This window comes from Dreissena polymorpha, chromosome 7 (genome assembly GCF_020536995.1).
Source record: "Dreissena polymorpha isolate Duluth1 chromosome 7, UMN_Dpol_1.0, whole genome shotgun sequence".
Classification (NCBI taxonomy): Eukaryota; Metazoa; Mollusca; class Bivalvia; order Myida; family Dreissenidae; genus Dreissena; species Dreissena polymorpha.
Window position 1 is genome coordinate 67,403,868 of NC_068361.1, and position 21,748 is coordinate 67,425,615.

At 37.4% G+C, this 21,748-nt stretch overlaps 1 protein-coding gene and 1 long non-coding RNA gene across 2 annotated transcripts in view; one reads left to right on the plus strand and one right to left on the minus strand.

Annotated features, from left to right (window-relative positions):
• The window catches only part of LOC127839085 (fibroin heavy chain-like), a 278,358-nt gene that overhangs the window by 149,609 nt on the left and 107,001 nt on the right, over positions 1-21,748 (minus strand). Inside the window, exon 10 of the mRNA XM_052367276.1 lies at positions 6,206-6,583. Within this exon, the coding sequence (XP_052223236.1) occupies positions 6,206-6,583 (378 nt within the window). The remainder of the gene's footprint in view (positions 1-6,205; positions 6,584-21,748) is intronic.
• LOC127839097 (uncharacterized) lies at positions 16,280-21,493 on the plus strand. Its single transcript, XR_008030146.1, has 6 exons — positions 16,280-16,469; positions 16,772-16,858; positions 18,461-18,620; positions 18,922-19,008; positions 20,611-20,770; positions 21,072-21,493. It is a non-coding gene; the product is annotated as an uncharacterized LOC127839097 (long non-coding RNA).

The following is a 21,748-nucleotide window of genomic DNA, read 5'->3' on the forward strand; positions in this document are numbered from 1 at the left end:
ATAAACGACATTGCCACAAACATTTCTTCGTCTATTCGTCTATTTGCCGACGACTGTGTTGTATATACACCAATAAGATCCAAAGATGATCATTGTCTACTTCAGAACGATTTAAACACCTTAGTCAATTGGAGTACTACCTGGCAAATGCAATTTAATATTGACAAATGTGCAATCATGAATATAACTACAAAGACAACATCTCAAAATTTGACAATAAAATGCAAGGAACCTCACTTGAAATTGTTAAAAACCACCCCTACTTGGGAGTTGAACTCAACGAAAAACTGAAATTTAATCTAAACATTGACAACATCCCCTCAAAGGCCTCCAGTGCCTTAGAATTCTTGAAACGCAATCTAAGACATTGTCCTCAACGAGTCAAAGAACGTGCGTACCATACACTAGTGAGACCAAACTTGGAATACAGCTCTACAATCTGGAATCCTAAAAAACAACAACACAAGTGTCACAAATTGAACAAATCCAATGTATTGCCGCCAGATTCGTCCTTGGCAAACCGTTTAATTACCAGAACCCTGGTAGTGTAACATCAATGATCCAGGAGTCGAATTGGCCTTCAATGGAACGCTGACTTAGTACTTTTGTATAAAGTTGTGCACAACCTAGTTGCAGTTCCATCATCAATTCTGCCTGTTCCATCAGCTCGACACGAGATGAAATTCTATCCTTATCACTGTAAGATCAATGCTTATCAACATTCTTCCCGCATTGTCCCGTGGAATCGCCTACCTGACCAAGTGCTTCAGCTAGACACAGTAGACAGTTTTTTAATTTTTAATTCAGTTTATATGCTATCTTTGTCTATTTTGCATTGCTATGCATGTGCTTATTGTTTATATATTGTCAGTTGTCTATTTATAACGATGAACTAGACTTGTTCAAGTTATATAAAACACTTTCTGTTCTGTTTTATATTTAACGATTGAGAAATGTTTTATACAGGAAAAGCATACATTTAATTTTTCAACGAAAAATCTAGGTCGGGCTTCCTTACATGAATGTTGAAAATGTTTTAAATGTTGATAGGATTAAATGCTTTGATAATAAATGTATAAATGCACTAAGGTTAAAATAATGCAAATGTGGCATAACAGGGTAATTACTGAGAATAACTGTTTATTATGAAAAGTTTTTACGAAATTGTTGAATATTGTGTTAAACTTTACTCATTTTAATGAATATTTTAGCAATTTATTTTGAATACGTCAATGGGAATTATTGTTAACTTTATTATTATAATTGTTTGTTGAGGATTTATAACTGTTTTACAAGAATTCATCTGGTTTTAATATTGACGATATAACTATTGATTTTGTTATCCCCACGCTTTTTGAAAAAAAGGTGGGGATATTGTGGTTATCTCCGCCGTCCGTCCGTCTGTCTGTCCGTCCGTCCTGGCCACTATCTCCTCCTACACTTAAAGCACTAGAACCTTGAAACTTACACACATGGTAGCTATGAGCATATGTGCGACCCTGCACTATTTGGAATTTTGAGCTGACCCCTGGGTCAAAAGTTATAGCGGTTGGGGTGGGGCCGCGTCAGAAATTATCACTCATTTTTTTAGGTTATTTTACATTTACTTCTTTATTTCTACACCGATTCACTTCAAATTGATACTGGACCTCTCTCTTATGACAATACGGTCAATCTCAACCATGCATGGCCCCATTCCCAACCCTGGGGCGCCCCGCCCACATAGGCCACACCCACCAAAAATTTCCATTTACTATAATTTTTTCATTTCTACACGGATTCACTTCAAATTGATACTGAACTTTTGTTATGACATAAGGGTCAATCTCAACTATGCATGGCCCCAATCCCAACCCTGGGGCGCCCGCCCACATAGGCCACACCCACCAAAAAATTCCATTTACTATAATTTTTTCATTTCTACACCGATTCACTTCAAATTGATACTGAACTTCTCTTATGACATTAGGGTCAATCTCAACTATGCATGGCCCCAAAACCAACCCTAGGGCCCCGCCCACATAGACCACACCCTTCCAAAATTGCCTTAACTATAATTTCTTCATTTCTACACCGATTCACATCAAATTGATATTGAACTTCTCTTATGACAATACAGTCAATCTCAACTATGCATGGCCCCATTACCAACCCTGGGGCGCCCCGCCCACATAGACCACACCCACCCAAAATTGCCTTTTACTATAATTTCTTCATTTCTACACCGATTCACTTCAAATTGATACTGAACCTCTCTTATGACAATACGGTCAATCTCAACTATGCATGGCCCCATTACCAACCCTGGGGCCCCGCCCACATAGACCACACCCACCCAAAATTGCCTTTTACTATAATTTCTTCTTTTCTACACCGATTCACTTCAAATTGATACTGAACTTCTCTTATGACAATATGGTCAATCTCAGCTATGCATGGCCCCATTACCAACCCTGGGGCACACCTAGGTCAAACATTCGGCGTGGGGATACGCGTCGGCCTCTGCCGCGCCATTTCTAGTTTACTTTTACCGATGATATGACATTGTAGGTAAAACACGCGAAAATGTTTAAAACCATTTGGATCTCTTGTTTGAATATTGGAACATGTGTGGGCTTAAACTAAGTATAAATAAGATAACTCATGGTATTTCGAAAAAAAAATGTTGACGTTTTATGAGAAAAGTCTTGTTTGAACATAATGTAAGCAAAAATTCGAAATAAAAAAAAATCGTCAAATTCGTTTTTGTTACGATAATAAGTGATGTACCATGAATTATTTTTCTTCGCGAAAACAATGGAATGTTTCGCAAAGACAATCCGATTATGTTTTGCAGTTGTGGGCAATAATTCGGTTTTTTTATTGATTGCCACACAATATTTTCAGGAAAAATGCCAAACATTTTCATGAAAGTTTTATAGGTTTTGTTGAAATTTTGTTCAAACAAATAAATGTTCCTTCAAATTCGAGTTTCAATAATTAAAGACGAAATATACTATCTCAATGCAAAACTACACTTAAAGCAGATGCATAATTGAGAGACTGTTTCCTTCTTTAGCTATAAACAGACATTAATTATCATATCACATACTATAAAAGTCTTAATCACATCAGTATTTGGTTGGCATCATCAGTTTATTATACACTCATCATCAACTAAGTTATCTTTCTTATCACAGGTGGTTAGCGTGTGACTATGATATTAATTAGTGAAAACATCATTTTGAATGATAAATAATCATATTATAACGGAAAATTAACTTTTCTGAAAAAAAAAATTCACTATCAAATAAATATGTGCACTATTAGTACATGATTACATCTAAAACTGTATTAAGTATGCAAGTGAAAGAAACTTTCTGTTCATTATTTATTTTTTTATTTTGATAATGTTTGTTAACAACTATATTTATATACATGGTTTCAGTACGTATACATGAACTGAGTTGTATAAAATATACAAAAATAATCTAATATTCAAAGTTGAAAATACAATTTTGCACAAACAAAGCAATAGGAACTGTAGATTCAAAGCAATTCGCATCGATTTAATTTGTCTTAGTAGGGCTTTTAAAGTAGAAATGTATGCATTTCGCAATATCATTAAAATCTCTTTTGCCATTTATCTCTGACCAAACAAAACATGAGCTACCCCCATCTTCCAGATTGTAACTAGACAGAGTGTTTCAGAATAATTTGTACATATGAAACAGTTCATTGAGAAAACTTGTCAGTTAAATGTGAAGGCAATTCGTTTTCTGTATGCGAATTCTTCGTCGTTTGTATTATTATGCCGTGCTATCAACTTTCTTTCTCTCTGTCTACTGATATAGATTGACTTCTGGAACACCATCGTATAAAATAAAGTAGAAGTTATGCCACTTAGGTCATTAGAAATATTTAAAGAGACAGAAAATTTTATAATTAAACAGACGGCGCTGAATGTGTCTTTTTGTTTTGTGCCTTTCGGAGTAAACGATTCAATGTGACCTCGAACAGTGTTTTATATTTCCTTCATTATGTTATTAGCAAATGTGCTTTTACTACGTCTTTCACTACCCTCAAATTTGCATTCGCTTTATTTTTAAATGGTGCTACGTATTTTCCATACCATTTGTTTAAACTGATCGACATATTTATTTGGAATCATGAATATAAAAAAATAAGTTGTTTTACGCTTAACAATATACCGTATAATTGCTTCTTGATTTGTGATTACAAAAACAATGGCATCATTTATAATAAATAAAATGGTGTAAAATTGACATAAAGGTTTTTTTTATTGAAAAAACTTATGGTAAAAACAAAATCAAATTTTCCATATCCAAGTTTATATCCAAGTCCTATATCCTATATAAAATAATGTTATTCTATTCTAATGTATTGGTTTGAATAAAAGTACAATTGATTTTTTTACAACTTCACACCTACTTCTTAGCTTTCACCAACTTGGAAAATCTGTTGGTAGGATTATCGTATGCAAATAGGTCTTATTGTGCAGTAAGAAATCTATAAAATACCAGGTTCAAAGTATTTCTTGAAAGTACAGTCTATGCCCATACACTAGATTAACGTTTCAATAATGATATACTATAAGATCGCCTTTATTCAAATGTATTAATATCAACATTAAAGTACATAAATATTTCACTTGCTAAAAGTCTTTATCGACAAAAGTCTTTCTCAGCTATTAGCGCTTTGAATTTTCGTTAAAAACGATGTTCGTTCCATAAGTCGAAAAAAGGTGGTTCGTACCATTTTTCGTAAAACGTGTTTTTATACCCAGGTCGTATAATACTTTTCTCGGCGCTTTTTACGCTGGTATATCAGGTACCAGAGGAACGTTTGATCGTTTGCAGTTAGCACAGGCTAATCAGGGACGACACTTTCCGCTTTTATGACATTTTTCGTTTAAATGAAGTCTCTTCTTAGCAAAAATCCAATTTAGACGGAAAGTGTCGTCCCTAATTAGCCTGTGGGGACTGCACAGGCTAATCTGGGACGACACTTAATGCACATGCATTATGCCCAGTTTTCTCAGAACGCGACTCAAATGATTGTGTTGATAATGATTGCAAGCAATTCTGTTGTTTTAGACATAGATTACGATCACATCGTTTTATCATTTGAATGCATTGTTGTTAATGACATGTTCCAAAAAAGCAAGATATTTTCGAGAAATAATTTATTGCGATAAAAGGTTGGAATATATATGCATCAAAGTGGGTATAAGGGAAAACAATTCAAAAGCAATTGCAATAAAAAGCAATAAGCTACAGGGGGCAGAAAATCTCGTCGGTTGAACAATTCGTCGTCGTGGTCGGGTAGTGAGAGTTAGTCACAGTAGACATCGGCAGTTAATTGTCGTTGATATAACGTGAACAACTTGCGTCTATCTGAACAGTCTAGAATTCTGAAATAGAACATTATAATGCAACCGATACATATTGAATTATTTCATACATCAGCATTGTTTGAGTGTGTTTTGCTGAAAATGTGTACGTGGATACGATAGAAAATGTTTCCCGACTCAACAGGCATACATGTATTTGTGATTTTAGATATCAACTTTAAGCACGAAGAACTCAAAGCGTTTTAATTTATGGAACACCTTTCTGTATTGCGCTTTCGTAAACCTGATATGATAAAATTGTTATTTGTCGTTTACTTTTTCGGTATTTTAACAATGTATTATTTGACGCATACTTTAACTTTATGCAAGTAATGAGTTATTGGACACTTATTAAAACGCTGATAATTACATTGTGTAAACAACGTGTTATTTGACGCTTACTTTTACCGACTCCTCCGCGTCCAGCTCCGCCAGAACTGCCGCCTGAAATGCTGAGGCCGCCGCCAAACTCTCCTCCAAAACCAGCGGATCCACCGGCAGAGGGACCGCCTGTAAAAGGACCTTGAGAGGAAGGAGCAGAACCGCCGCTAAAGAATCCGCCGCCTGAAGCTGATCCTGAGAAAAATCCGCCTCCTGATGAGCCACCGGAAACTGGACCGTTGATTGGACCGGAAGGAGCAAGACCGTCTGTAGATCCACCGGCAGAGGGGCCGCCTGCAAAAGGACCTGGACCTGAAGGTCCGGAACCACCGCTAAAGAATCCGCCGCCTGAAGATGATCCTGAGAAAAATCCGCCTCCCGATGGGCCTCCGGATACTTGGCCACTGATTGGACCGGAAGTAGCAGGACCACCTGTTGATCCGCTGAAGAAACCGCTACTTGAACCAGATCCAAAGAAGGATGCTCCTCCAGATGGACCGCCAGCGGCAGGTCCGCTTTGACCTCCGGATGGAACTCCAGTAATCACGATTTTGACGCCCGCTGAAACTACGGCGTTTCCACCCCAACTGCCACCGCCAGTGCTGCTTTCCCAGCCCCCAACCCCACCATCAGTTCCCCATCCGCCTGTCGAGCCTCCAGTTACACCTCCTTGGCCACCCCATGAGCCACTTCCGCTAGATCCAGTCTGACCTCCCCATCCACCTTGACCACTCCAGGATCCTGCGCCACCAGTGCCGGAACCAGATCCCCATCCGCTACCGGAACCAGATCCCCATCCGCTACCGGAACCTGATCCCCAACCGCTCCCGGAACCAGATCCCCAGCCGTTACCGGAACCAGATCACCATCCGCTACCGGAACCAGATCCCCAGTCGCTACCTGAACCAGATCCCCAGCCGCTTCCAGAACTTGATCCCCATCCGGCACCGAAACTCCAGCCGCCTACAATGTGAACTATGGGTTGTTTAACTGTTATGATATGAATACCATACAGATATTTTTAAGCGATGTTGTTGTATTTTTACTTTAATAACACCTCTTATTTAATAATACTTCTTAGTATTTACGGTTCTAGTAGTTGAGATCATTTAAGAAATGTATCCGACTTTAAATTTACATTTGAATTACGTGAAAACATCTACAGAAGAGCTACTGCGATCACGACAAGCCACTTGCGGTCGCCAGTCCAGAAATGTTACATATTTCTTAATGTACGTTAAAGTTCGTTATTAATAGCTTTGTTTGAAATATGTCGTTGTTTCTTTTCAATAAGCCTCCATTACCGTTTCATCTGAACGGAATCCTTAATGTCTTGCAGAAATGGCTGATTTGTATCGCAGTAATCGTAAATGTCAGCAGTAGGCAAAAGTTGTTTTTCTTTCTCATTATTTAACGTCCAAGAATTGTAATAATTATACGATGAGAATGACGCGTCGATGGAAATACTGGAAAAACACAAAAGACAATACGGTCTAATCTCGCATGCTTCTACAGATCTGAATGAGTTTGATACGAAAAAGACATATAATTTTAGCCTTCATTTGGGAAATCGGACTTTATGCATAGGCGCAAAGTATCATCCCAGATTAACCCATGCAGTGCACACTGTGACGACACTCTTCGCTTGTATGATAGTTTTTACGTTTACATTAAGTATTTTTAAAACTGAAATAAAAAATTGGCGGAAAGTGTTCTTCCTGATTAGCCTGTGTGGTCTATGTCTGCGCAGGCTAATTTTGGACGACGCTTTACGCACATTTAGCAGAGTTTTCAAAGACCGCGGCTCATTAACCCATTTATGCCTAGCGTCTAGAAAAAAGGCCTTGGCAAACAGCATAGACCCAGATGAGACGCCGCATGATGCGGCGTCTCATCTGGGTCTGCGCTGTGTGCTTAAAGGAATTTCTGTAAGAAAGGTTCTAAATATAGAGATAAATATACTAGACATCCCTAATTTTGACAATAAATTGATCCAATTTAGAAGGATGGGAGCGTCCACTCGGCATAAATGGGTTAAGAAGAGTAAGACAGCATACTTCTCCTTCAGCTATCTTTCTCTCTAAATATCGAATTGAAACTGTGTGCAGTGCTCTCCAAGTCAGTTTTCTCTCTAAATATCGAATTGAAACTGTGTGCAGTGCTCTCCAAGTCAGTTTTCTCTCTAAATATCGAATTGAAACTGTGTGCAGTGCTCTCCAAGTCAGTTTTCTCTCTAAATATCGAATTGAAACTGTGTGAAGTGCTCTCCAAGTCAGTTTTCTCTCTAAATATCGAATTGAAACTGTGTGCAGTGCTCTCCAAGTCAGTTTTCTCTCTAAATATCGAATTGAAACTGTGTGCAGTGCTCTCCAAGTCAGTTTTCTCTCTAAATATCGAATTGAAACTGTGTGCAGAGCTCTCCAAGTCAGTTTTCTCTCTAAATATCGAATTGAAACTGTGTGCAGTGCTCTCCAAGTCAGTTTTCTCTCTAAATATCGAATTGAAACTGTGTGCAGTGCTCTCCAAGTCAGTTTTCTCTCTAAATATCGAATTGAAACTGTGTGCAGTGCTCTCCAAGTCAGTTTTCTCTCTAAATATCGAATTGAAACTGTGTGCAGTGCTCTCCAAGTCAGTTTTCTCTCTAAATATCGAATTGAAACTGTGTACAGTGCTCTCCAAGTCAGTTTTCTCTCTAAATATCGAATTGAAACTGTGTGCAGTGCTCTCCAAGTCAGTTTTACTTCGCTTAAATGTTTTAATAATTTCATGCATGAATAATATCTTTTCAGTTTTAACAATCTAAAACTACGCAGTTCTCACATGTATATGGATTGAATATAACATAAACGATGATTGTGAGTACTTTTTAAAATAATACTGGTTTAAGCGAAAAAAACATTATATATATTCTGTTTTAGGCTGAAATAAGATGGTAACATATTGAATATAAAAACTATTTGCCTACCTTTACCAATGGCAGTGACGGTTCCGACAAAAAGTGTCGTCAACAGGAAAACGTTCATCTTGGATTGTCTGCATATACAAAAAACATGATAAGTTGAGTTTTATTCTTTATGATTATGTATGTTTTGACAGTTATTTATGACAAATTAAACTTTGTCGGACTATTCTGTGAAAACTGTTAAACAGTTATTATCAAAACACATGTGACTTGAGCAATTCTTGCTTCGGGAGACTTGTTCAAATATTGTCATAGTGTTCGAAATTATCATTAAATGAGTTAAGTTACAAACTGTTATATATTTCAAATAATTATTAAATCATGAAACAAAAGACAAAAACAAAACAGTAAATTTGTTTGGAGTCATGGGCCCGGATTCACAAATCGATTCTTAGACTTCAGTCGAAATAGCAGAATATCCTTAAAACTTCAATGTACTAAAACACTTGAAGTCAAGTCAAGTGTGGCAATTAACACTTTTAAGTTGATTATGATTTGTTAAAACAATATGTTAATGATGAAAGCACCATCTTGAGCCTGTATCTATATGAGTCGCGTTCTGAGAAAACTGGGCATAACGCATGTGCGTAAAGTGTCAATCTAGGTTAGTCAGTGCAGTCCGCACAGGCTAATCAGGGACGACACTTTCGGCCTATTGCAAATTGGAATTTTGCTAAGAAGAACATTCATTTATACGAACAACGTCTTAAAAGCTGAAAGTGTCGTCCCTGATTAGCCTGTGCGGAATACAAAGGCTAATCTGGGACGACACTTTTACGCACATGCATTAAGCCCAGTTTTCTCATAACGCGGCTCATATATGTAAACTGTGAGTTTTTTCTTGAATCTGATACTACTCTATATTCTTAAGTCTAAGAATTTGTTGGTGAACTCACGAACGGAATCTCTAGAAGCACCACTACAACCCCAAGCCTTCGTCTGTGCATGGTCATTTAAATGCTAGGACCGGAATACACGTTTTTGTTAAATTATCGATTAAAAAGGTAAAAACGATGAATTTTTCGTCCGATTTCGATTGATGATAATTTAAAAGTAACATATAAATGTTACATTGTCTATGTATGGAATGTTACTTCTCTTGTTTGAATGTATCCATACAATCTTTTTTTGAAATTATGACACGTTTCTAATTGTCATTTTCCCAAACTATGAACAAGTCCCTTAAGATATGCATGGAAAACGATCACTTTCACAATAATCTAATGTTATTTGAGACTAAGGCTTATGTTTCACAGATACAGTTGTGGGAAAAGAGTGTTTAAAAAACGTTCAACATTTTATTATTTTTATTTGAGATTATACATGTGTTAATACATAAATATCTCCTTTCAAGCTAGTGACTGTTTCTTAATAGCTAAAAGTTCAGTAGTATACAACAGAGAAGATCGTAGTATTTGTTTATATGTTATTTATTTAAAGTTATAAATAAACGTTTATATCGTTGATAAAATATTCTTTATATCGCTTCGTTGTCGCGTTGATAGTAAATTCGTTATTTCGCTGCACGTTTTAAAAAACTCTATGGAAATGTTGAGCTTTCCTTGCTTGAGGAAGGATGGCGAATGCACCGTGGTTTTGGAATCAGGACCTTACATACTCTCACTACATCCGACTGAGCAATCATTTTCAACAATGACACATCGCCGTAAAATGGCTAAAAAAGCACACGACATCTAATTATTTATAATGACATTATCATCAAAGGTTTTCACCTGTAAGCGAGTGTGCATTATTTGCAATGTGCAACAAAAATAGGCATATCTATGTCCTCCCATTGAATTTACACAGAACTTTATTGCGATTTAATACTTACATCCATTTGAAGATTTTGAAAAATAATAAAAAGCGCATAAAGGAAAGTATTGAATAATGGTTAATATGTAAACACAATATAATTGTATGTCATTTTGAAACTGCTATGCACAGTGGATTGTAAATTTATGTTAAGTTCAATGTTATTGGGAATGAGCGACACATAGGGAATAAAGAAATTTATGGGCACATACTTTGTTTACAGCAACGAATGTGTATTTAATTGTGTCGGGGTTGCTACCTGATATTATAAAATCATTATTATTGAGAAATATATGTGTACATAATATAGTTCTAGAGTCAATGGGTATATAATATATGTGGAAATTCAAGTGTGTACATTATATATTTCAATGACAAAGGTAAAGGCCTTCTCACACATAGACGAAAGTCTCCCGACGTCAACTTGCGTGTACTGGCGAAAAAGACTTAAGCAAAATTCGTCCTCATTAGTATTTGTACGTTGCACATCGTTGGTGGTGTTCGTATGGATGCTTTTGTGAGCTTTTGCGTCCGTTGCGATTAGTTCTGTTTGTCGGAAAATTTTAAACATGTTCAAAATTGTTGGCGAATAAAAGTTTCGTCTATCGTTTGTTAAAATTCGTTTCAATACGTTAGCCGATCGAAAAGTCTTCGCATAGCGTTCGTCACTTGGCGTTAGAGGTCGCAGCTCTCAGCTAATTTGCATATCATGATTACTGCATTTGCATATCAAGCTAAAGAGGACGATCCGAAAACAAATCTTTGCGATAGCTTGCGAACTTTTGCGAACTATAGAGAGGATTTGCGCATTGTAGCAAATTGATTCCGACGCATTTAAGCGATTTATAACGATAATTTAACGTTCAGAAAACGAATGGTATACGCTCGTATACGAATCAATCCGAAGGGTAATTACACTAGGCGAATCTATGCGAATCCATCCGAATAATAGCGCTCCTGATTGTTTGAGTAGTTTATGCAGACATATGCCTATATTTCATATATATAATGTTGAATGTATCATTATTTCCTCGTCAAATGGAAGATATACAACGCCTGAAACTGCAGTATGTTGCTGCTATGGCCAATCAAGTAGTAGTCCAGCAACAACTAACATACACTGCTTTCTCAGAGACCGACTAAGGTGGAGAAGAGGAGCCAGAGCACGCAATATCTGGAGAAGACCATGGCTGCATTCCGCAAGACGGCGCCATTTTGGCATCTATGATCAGCTCATGGTTAAGCTCAGAAGTGAAGATCCCGGAACATCTAAGAAATTCCTCCGCATGCCTACTGAAATGTACGATACAATTTTGGGAAGGTTCGTCATCGCCTCGTGAAACTTCACACTCAGTACAAGGTGCCCTTTGATCCAGGGCTAAAGTTAGCTGTCACACTACGTCACCTGGTTTCTGTTGTCAAATACTCAGACATGCAGTATTCCTGGCGGGTCGCTGAGAATACCCTCTCTGTAATGGTCAGAGACGTGTATTATGCTATATGTGAAGAATATGTTGATGAGGTTATGACTGCCCACTCCACACCTGAAGAATGGAGACAACTGGCTGACGGTTTCCTCAAGAATTGGAACTTTCCAAATTGCGTTGCTGCTATTTTTGACACGCACATTGCTATCAGAAAGCCTGCCAGCTCTGGTTAATTATATTATAATTTTAGGGGATTCTTCAACATCATCTTACTGGCCATTGTAGCCTACATAAATTTAACTGCATTATTTTATAATTACATGCATTATATACATTACGTGCTGTTTTCAATGTACAGTTGTATACTAACAAGTTCTTATCCTTTTGTATTTTCAGGATACGGTTCAAGTTGAGATGCTAAGATTTATAATGAATCAGAATTCATTTAGATGATGCAGGATGGTTCCATTGGATTTCTAGACCCACGGCCCTTTCCAAATGACACCGTCGACATGCCCTATTTCTTGGTTGGAGATGACGCTTCAGCCTTAGCGAGAACATGCAGAAACCCAACGGACATAGAGTCCTGACAAGAAACGAAAGCATCCTGAACATCCGGTTATCAAGGGCTAGGAGAGTATCAGAAAATGCATTTGGGATTTTGGCCAACTGATTCCAGGTACAGTAAAGTTCCGCTAATAAGTCAATGCAAAATAGTGGTCTCAATAGCGAAGTGGTCTTAATATCGGACCATTTTCCTTCATAAATTAACCATTTGGGACTTGAATATTGTCAAAAAACGATTTTTTTTTAAATCTTCGAAGTCGTCTTAATAGCGAAACTTAACTGAAATACCCTTTTCCAGAACACAATTTCATTTATAAAAGAAATGTTCACGTTAACTTTTAACACATAACAATACTGGTCATCTGTAATTTCAGATACTTCTCACAAAGATGAACCACAGCCCATCCACAGTAAGGCTGATTGTAAAGACATGCTGCATTCTCCACAACTTGCAGAATGCACTGGTTGACCACGATAACAGAAGAGGCGATCTGGTTCCTGGGGAATGGAGAAGAGGTCGCAACTTTGCGGATACCAGGAATGTCAATATCAGGGGCCACAACATATCAAAAAAGGCAAGATTGTAAGAATCGCTCTGAAGCACTTGGTCGACTCTCCAGCGGGATGTGTGCCATAGCAAGACAGGATGGTGCCACATTAGAGATTGAAATAAAGTGTAACATATTTAATTTAGTGGAATAAATTGATGAAGAGTATTGTTGTTTTTGCATTGGATTTATGAAGGGAAGTAATAGTAAAAGTAAGACACGAAATTTACGCAAAATCTTTAATGAAAAATACTTCAAGCATTTTGAACATGCATAGTCGAGTCGGAAAAAAGTTAGTCTATATCAAAACGCCCGGATACAGAAACACCGTTTTGGAAATATTCTGCGGTATGCGCAATTATGCGAAAGGTTGCGCTTACATGTGTATCTTTTTGCTCTTAATAGCTCCTAATCGCTAACCGAAAGAACGAATGTTTTTTTGCGCGACCTAACGCTTTCTAGCGAATTGCAGTAACTTCGTAAATCATTCGCACCAAATAGTTCCTCTACGTTCACCTTTCGTTATATTATTAAACACTGCACCAATTTTTCAAACACTTTTGGTAAGAATTCGCTAGAATTCATAAATATGCCCTTTTCGCCAGTCTTCGTCATATGGATTCGTCTATGTGTGAGGAGGCTTTAAAGGTAAACATAAATTTCTACGGACAAAGATCACTAGAGACATTTCATAATATATTTCAAAAGATACAGGTGTACGCATAATATATTTTCATAGTCGTAGATATGAACCTAATATACATTACTGTTTATATACTATATATTCGAAACATAGATCTGAACATATTTTATTCCCAGCGACAAAGATGTGTATACGTTACTTTTAAACAGAAATTGAGTATGTATACGATATTTTCAACTGAACCAAATAAGCTTCAATATTTATATAGATGAATACACAACATGTTTTCCAAATATAAATATTTACATTATGGTAAATTGTCATATATGTATTACTGTACATGATATATTTTTGATAAAGAGATTTGTTATTCATACATTTCCAGATTATGTAATGTGTAAACAAGCTATTTAGAGATATATAGATGTGTGTATAATTTATTTTCAGATAAAAAGATGTGTATATATTTATTACAGGTATATAGATATGTGCATACTATATTTCCATATAAATATATGTGTGCATATTTACTTATTTCAGAATAGAAATATGTGTACATAATCTATTTACTGATATACAGATGTGTACATAGGATATTTCCAGGAACAGCAATGTGTACACAATGTACTTTAAAATACACTGATATGTATACTGACCGATAGTCGTGTATTTTAAGAGGTTTCAGACATGATAAATCATAATGGAAGGGATGGATATATTCTCGTAAGCAATTGATTCTATGAGACAATGTGATATTGAAAATACCAGGTTAGTGTTGAATACAGATAATAATAAGCTTTAATAAGCGGCGCCTAGAAAACCTGAACCACGAGCCTTGCTTTGTGGACCATGCTTTTGTTCCGAGCTAATTAACATATCTATGTATACACTTGAAGGATGTGAACTTTGGAATACATGCACGCACATGGACACAATTAGACTTGAGGTAGCCCCCAGGTTTTGCATTAAACACATACAGTCATTAAAATTGAAAACCAGCACTGACTTTACACGCTCGAAAGAAGTGCTGACGTAAGAAAGCTTACATATATTGAACAGTTATATAGTCTTCCTAGTAGATACTTGGCCAAGCACGTGTTCCTAAAAAGACTGATGCGATTCCTTAACTATGATTATCAATGGCATGGATTTATTCTAGATCCACTAAGGTTACTTCATAAAGACACTCTAAATGGGTATCTTAATATGTACTTGATCAGTGGGACCTTTGTTTCAAAAATGCAGTATTCTTCTCCGGATACACCTGACACATCCGTCCAGAGAAGCAAGGTAACGGAAATATGCACTCAAAGAGCAGGGTTGTCCGAAATAATGCCGAAGGACGGTAACCCATATGTGCCTTATATAAGCTCGAAATCCAAGAGTTGCTGCCCATAGTGAGATCTGTGAATAGAGCCGTAGGGCGTATGTTATCAAGATTATATAAGGAACAGTGTCACAAGTGCTCTAGATTATTGAGGTCACATTACCCCAAACCGGAACTCCTGTTTTTAGGGTTACATGCAGTCAGTTTGATACTTAGCACACATTGTTGAGTGCATGCTGCCTAGGATTTGTAAAATACATTGCAAATGGTATGTTTTGGTATCAACATGAAGGTATATTTGTAAGCAATAAGAAAATAAGCCATTTTTGTGCTCTACTTTTTGTGTTGATGGTTCCCGGCTTTGAAAGTAGGTCATACTATTTGAGCCCAAAATGGTTGTCTGCACAGCTGTTAAAACCGGTTTGCCTTTTCTAAGGTAATTATTTTGAGTTTGCGCGTATAGAATTTAATGACATGCATTTTTTTCAAAAGATTATGCATTAATCTTTCCAGAGATGTATGATGATATAGTGGGTATGCGCTTGATCATGGTAAAAATTGATATCGAACTTCAACTATTTTATATGTAATATAGAAGGAAATTAATTGCGCATGCGTAACCTTTAAGCACATCCGACCAAGTTAGTCGTCTGCCAGAATTTTGACATTTGACCATCAAAAACTCTCTGTATTGCAAAACATAACTGCCAGATGTCATTTTGACCCAAATTAGGGCTGTTTGCAAATGGGCTGTTGCACTTAGGGTCATAAGGGGGGTAAATGCTGGAAAATCACACCGAAACCTGTTCCGGAGACATATTCTAAGACTAGTAAAACACCCGGTATTGTTTTTCAGTGCCATTTTGACATTAATTTGCATCAATCTCAATAATGAACCTATTGCATGTCTCTATTTCATCTGTATTTATTATTATTGTTTACTTTTTGAGCCTTTCACTGTTAAAAATGCCCGCCAATTTTGGACCGACACTTCTATCTGCCTTCGCCTTCAACCCATTCAGGCCGATCTACTCAGAATAACACTACTTTGCCTTATTTTACCTGTTTGGATATCTTGCTGAGTTCAAGTAATATCAAGTATTCAGCTGGAAACACAAAAATGATAATAATATTATGCTTTCTTTCCTGGAAGAATGTTGTTGTGATAGACCCTGCATGAAAAAAACCAGGGAATCTGTATTTAAGTGACCTTAATATTATGCGTAAAACTAAGTGTGCATTTGTAGGCGGTGTCGAAATGGGTCTATAGCTCTGCCTGAACTGTCGTCCAATTGGTTTACAAGTCCGGCTGAAGTGACCGGCCATCAAAAACTGTACAGCGTGACTGATTCCGAGACGGCCCTCAACACTCGCACAGTCGTGTCGAGAGGATCGGTGTCTTTGCAGGTTAGTACGCCGTTATTTTCAATTAAATCTATTGTAAAATGATTTCGTTGATATCCTGGCACACTTTTGTCACCAAAATTAGGAAAAATTGGGTGTTTTACATTGACTGCAGCTCTGAAACCAAATTTTGTGGCGATAACTTTGCCGGTATGCCCGACAATGTGATGCCGGCGTGGTGAATTAACCATTTGTAGCAAATAAAGCAAGAAAGACTATTGAAAGCTTACTCTAATTGTATCTAACTTACATTAGTTGGCACCGTAATGAGTAAATGCGCACAAAAAACCTTTTTGTTTTCTCAGATTACATGGAATTGAGCACCCGGGCCAGACTGACACTTTCCGGAGCCTGCCCGAGACGGAACTCGAGCCGAGGAATCATAGGTCCAGGTGTGACAAAAGACTTAAAGCTCATGTCTGACGATGACTTTTTTTAGTCATGAAGTCAAGTGTGTTGTTTTTTCCATGCAAGCGAGCCCTTTTGTTGGGTCAAATGACATCAGGATTGCTGCTTCTACATGGATTTTACCTAAAATGTGCAAAAAAAAATAAAAAAAGTTTGTTCGAATCATGTTCAAAACCTGCTTTGATGCACAAATATTGCCATTGAGTATTTTTTTTCACTTATTAAGCCATATGTAAGATCAGCTTTGCCTATTAGAACCGAAAGACATGCCTTGTATGGAGTCTAAGTGCTGCATGTATGATGTAACCAAACTTGGCTTTTCTACCTTAATTCTTGACGCGAAACGCTGTTACGCATGGCGCTTTCAACGGCAACTTTTATGAATAAATCTGTGTGTCATTGTACCGGAACTTTGTGATCTTTCTCAAAACAGATTATACCTATGGGAAAAGTGCCTTTAATTTAAATTTGAAGGGGTTGGGTTCTCTTAAAGGTCACATTACCCCAAACCGGAACTCCTGTTTTTAGGGTTACATGCAGTCAGTTTGATACTTAGCACACATTGTTGAGTGCATGCTGCCTAGGATTTGTAAAATACATTGCAAATGGTATGTTTTGGTATCAACATGAAGGTATATTTGTAAGCAATAAGAAAATAAGCCATTTTTGTGCTCTACTTTTTGTGTTGATGGTTCCCGGCTTTGAAAGTAGGTCATACTATTTGAGCCCAAAATGGTTGTCTGCACAGCTGTCAAAACCGGTTTGCCTTTTCTAAGGTAATTATTTTGAGTTTGCGCGTATAGAATTTAATGACATGCATTTTTTTCAAAAGATTATGCATTAATCTTTCCAAAGATGTATGATGATATAGTGGGTATGCGCTTGATCATGGTAAAAATTGATATCGAACTTCAACTATTTTATATGTAATATAGAAGGAAATTAATTGCGCATGCGTAACCTTTAAGCACATCCGACCAAGTTAGTCGTCTGCCAGAATTTTGACATTTGACCATCAAAAACTCTCTGTATTGCAAAACATAACTGCCAGATGTCATTTTGACCCAAATTAGGGCTGTTTGCAAATGGGCTGTTGCACTTAGGGTCATAAGGGGGGTAATGCTGGAAAATCACACCGAAACCTGTTCCGGAGACATATTCTAAGACTAGTAAAACACCCGGTATTGTTTTTGAGTGCCATTTTTACATTAATTTGCATCAATCTCAATAATGAACCTATTGCATGTCTCTATTTCATCTGTATTTATTATTATTGTTTACTTTTTGAGCCTTTCACTGTTAAAAATGCCCGCCAATTTTGGACCGACACTTCTATCTGCCTTCGCCTTCAACCCATTCAGGCCGATCTACTCAGAATAACACTACTTTGCCTTATTTTACCTGTTTGGATATCTTGCTGAGTTCAAGTAATATCAAGTATTCAGCTGGAAACACAAAAATGATAATAATATTATGCTTTCTTTCCTGGAAGAATGTTGTTGTGATAGACCCTGCATGAAAAACACCAGGGAATCTGTATTTAAGTGACCTTAATATTATGCGTAAAACTAAGTGTGCATTTGTAGGCGGTGTCGAAATGGGTCTATAGCTCTGCCTGAACTGTCGTCCAATTGGTTTACAAGTCCGGCTGAAGTGACCGGCCATCAAAAACTGTACAGCGTGACTGATTCCGAGACGGCCCTCAACACTCGCACAGTCGTGTCGAGAGGATCGGTGTCTTTGCAGGTTAGTACGCCGTTATTTTCAATTAAATCTATTGTAAAATGATTTCGGTGATATCCTGGCACACTTTTGTCACCAAAATTAGGAAAATTGGGTGTTTTACATTGACTGAAGCTCTGAAACCAAATTTTGTGGCGATAACTTTGCCGGTGTGCCCGACAATGTGATGCCGGCGTGGTGAATTAACCATTTGTAGCAAATAAAGCAAGAAAGACTATTGAAAGCTTACTCTAATTGTATCTAACTTACATTAGTTGGCACCGTAATGAGTAAATGCGCACAAAAAACCTTTTTGTTTTCTCAGATTACACGGAATTGAGCACCCGGGCCAGACTGACACTTTCCGGAGCCTGCCCGAGACGGAACTCGAGCCGAGGAATCATAGGTCCAGGTGTGACAAAAGACTTAAAGCTCATGTCTGACGATGACTTTTTTTAGTCATGAAGTCAAGTGTGTTGTTTTTCCATGCAAGCGAGCCCTTTTGTTGGGTCAAATGACATCAGGATTGCTGCTTCTACATGGATTTTACCTAAAATGTGCAAAAAAAAATAAAAAAAGTTTGTTCGAATCATGTTCAAAACCTGCTTTGATGCACAAATATTGCCATTGAGTATTTTTTTCACTTATTAAGCCATATGTAAGATCAGCTTTGCCTATTAGAACCGAAAGACATGCCTTGTATGGAGTCTAAGTGCTGCATGTATGATGTAACCAAACTTGGCTTTTCTACCTTAATTCTTGACGCGAAACGCTGTTACGCATGGCGCTTTCAACGGCAACTTTTATGAATAAATCTGTGTGTCATTGTACCGGAACTTTGTGATCTTTCTCAAAACAGATTATACCTATGGGAAAAGTGCCTTTAATTTAAATTTGAAGGGGTTGGGTTCTCTTAAAGGTCACATTACCCCAAACCGGAACTCCTGTTTTTAGGGTTACATGCAGTCAGTTTGATACTTAGCACACATTGTTGAGTGCATGCTGCCTAGGATTTGTAAAATACATTGCAAATGGTATGTTTTGGTATCAACATGAAGGTATATTTGTAAGCAATAAGAAAATAAGCCATTTTTGTGCTCTACTTTTTGTGTTGATGGTTCCCGGCTTTGAAAGTAGGTCATACTATTTGAGCCCAAAATGGTTGTCTGCACAGCTGTCAAAACCGGTTTGCCTTTTCTAAGGTAATTATTTTGAGTTTGCGCGTATAGAATTTAATGACATGCATTTTTTTCAAAAGATTATGCATTAATCTTTCCAAAGATGTATGATGATATAGTGGGTATGCGCTTGATCATGGTAAAAATTGATATCGAACTTCAACTATTTTATATGTAATATAGAAGGAAATTAATTGCGCATGCGTAACCTTTAAGCACATCCGACCAAGTTAGTCGTCTGCCAGAATTTTGACATTTGACCATCAAAAACTCTCTGTATTGCAAAACATAACTGCCAGATGTCATTTTGACCCAAATTAGGGCTGTTTGCAAATGGGCTGTTGCACTTAGGGTCATAAGGGGGGTAAATGCTGGAAAATCACACCGAAACCTGTTCCGGAGACATATTCTAAGACTAGTAAAACACCCGGTATTGTTTTTTAGGGGCCATTTTGACATTAATTTGCATCAATCTCAATAATGAACCTATTGCATGTCTCTATTTCATCTGTATTTATTATTATTGTTTACTTTTTGAGCCTTTCACTGTTAAAAATGCCCGCCAATTTTGGACCAGCACTTCTATCTGCCTTCGCCTTCAACCCATTCAGGCCGATCTACTCAGAATAACACTACTTTGCCTTATTTTACCTGTTTGGATATCTTGCTGAGTTCAAGTAATATCAAGTATTCAGCTGGAAACACAAAAATGATAATAATATTATGCTTTCTTTCCTGGAAGAATGTTGTTGTGATAGACCCTGCATGAAAAAAACCAGGGAATCTGTATTTAAGTGACCTTAATATTATGCGTAAAACTAAGTGTGCATTTGTAGGCGGTGTCGAAATGGGTCTATAGCTCTGCCTGAACTGTCGTCCAATTGGTTTACAAGTCCGGCTGAAGTGACCGGCCATCAAAAACTGTACAGCGTGACTGATTCCGAGACGGCCCTCAACACTCGCACAGTCGTGTCGAGAGGATCGGTGTCTTTGCAGGTTAGTACGCCGTTATTTTCAATTAAATCTATTGTAAAATGATTTCGTTGATATCCTGGCACACTTTTGTCACCAAAATTAGGAAAATTGGGTGTTTTACATTGACTGCAGCTCTGAAACCAAATTTTGTGGCGATAACTTTGCCGGTGTGCCCGACAATGTGATGCCGGCGTGGTGAATTAACCATTTGTAGCAAATAAAGCAAGAAAGACTATTGAAAGCTTACTCTAATTGTATCTAACTTACATTAGTTGGCACCGTAATGAGTAAATGCGCACAAAAAACCTTTTTGTTTTCTCAGATTACACGGAATTGAGCACCCGGGCCAGACTGACACTTTCCGGAGCCTGCCCGAGACGGAACTCGAGCCGAGGAATCATAGGTCCAGGTGTGACAAAAGACTTAAAGCTCATGTCTGACGATGACTTTTTTTAGTCATGAAGTCAAGTGTGTTGTTTTTCCATGCAAGCGAGCCCTTTTGTTGGGTCAAATGACATCAGGATTGCTGCTTCTACATGGATTTTACCTAAAATGTGCAAAAAAAAAAATAAAAAAAGTTTGTTCGAATCATGTTCAAAACCTGCTTTGATGCACAAATATTGCCATTGATGATTTTTTTCACTTATTAAGCCATATGTAAGATCAGCTTTGCCTATTAGAACCGAAAGACATGCCTTGTATGGAGTCTAAGTGCTGCATGTATGATGTAACCAAACTTGGCTTTTCTACCTTAATTCTTGACGCGAAACGCTGTTACGCATGGCGCTTTCAACGGCAACTTTTATGAATAAATCTGTGTGTCATTGTACCGGAACTTTGTGATCTTTCTCAAAACAGATTATACCTATGGGAAAAGTGCCTTTAATTTAAATTTGAAGGGGTTGGGTTCTCTTAAAGGTCACATTACCCCAAACCGGAACTCCTGTTTTTAGGGTTACATGCAGTCAGTTTGATACTTAGCACACATTGTTGAGTGCA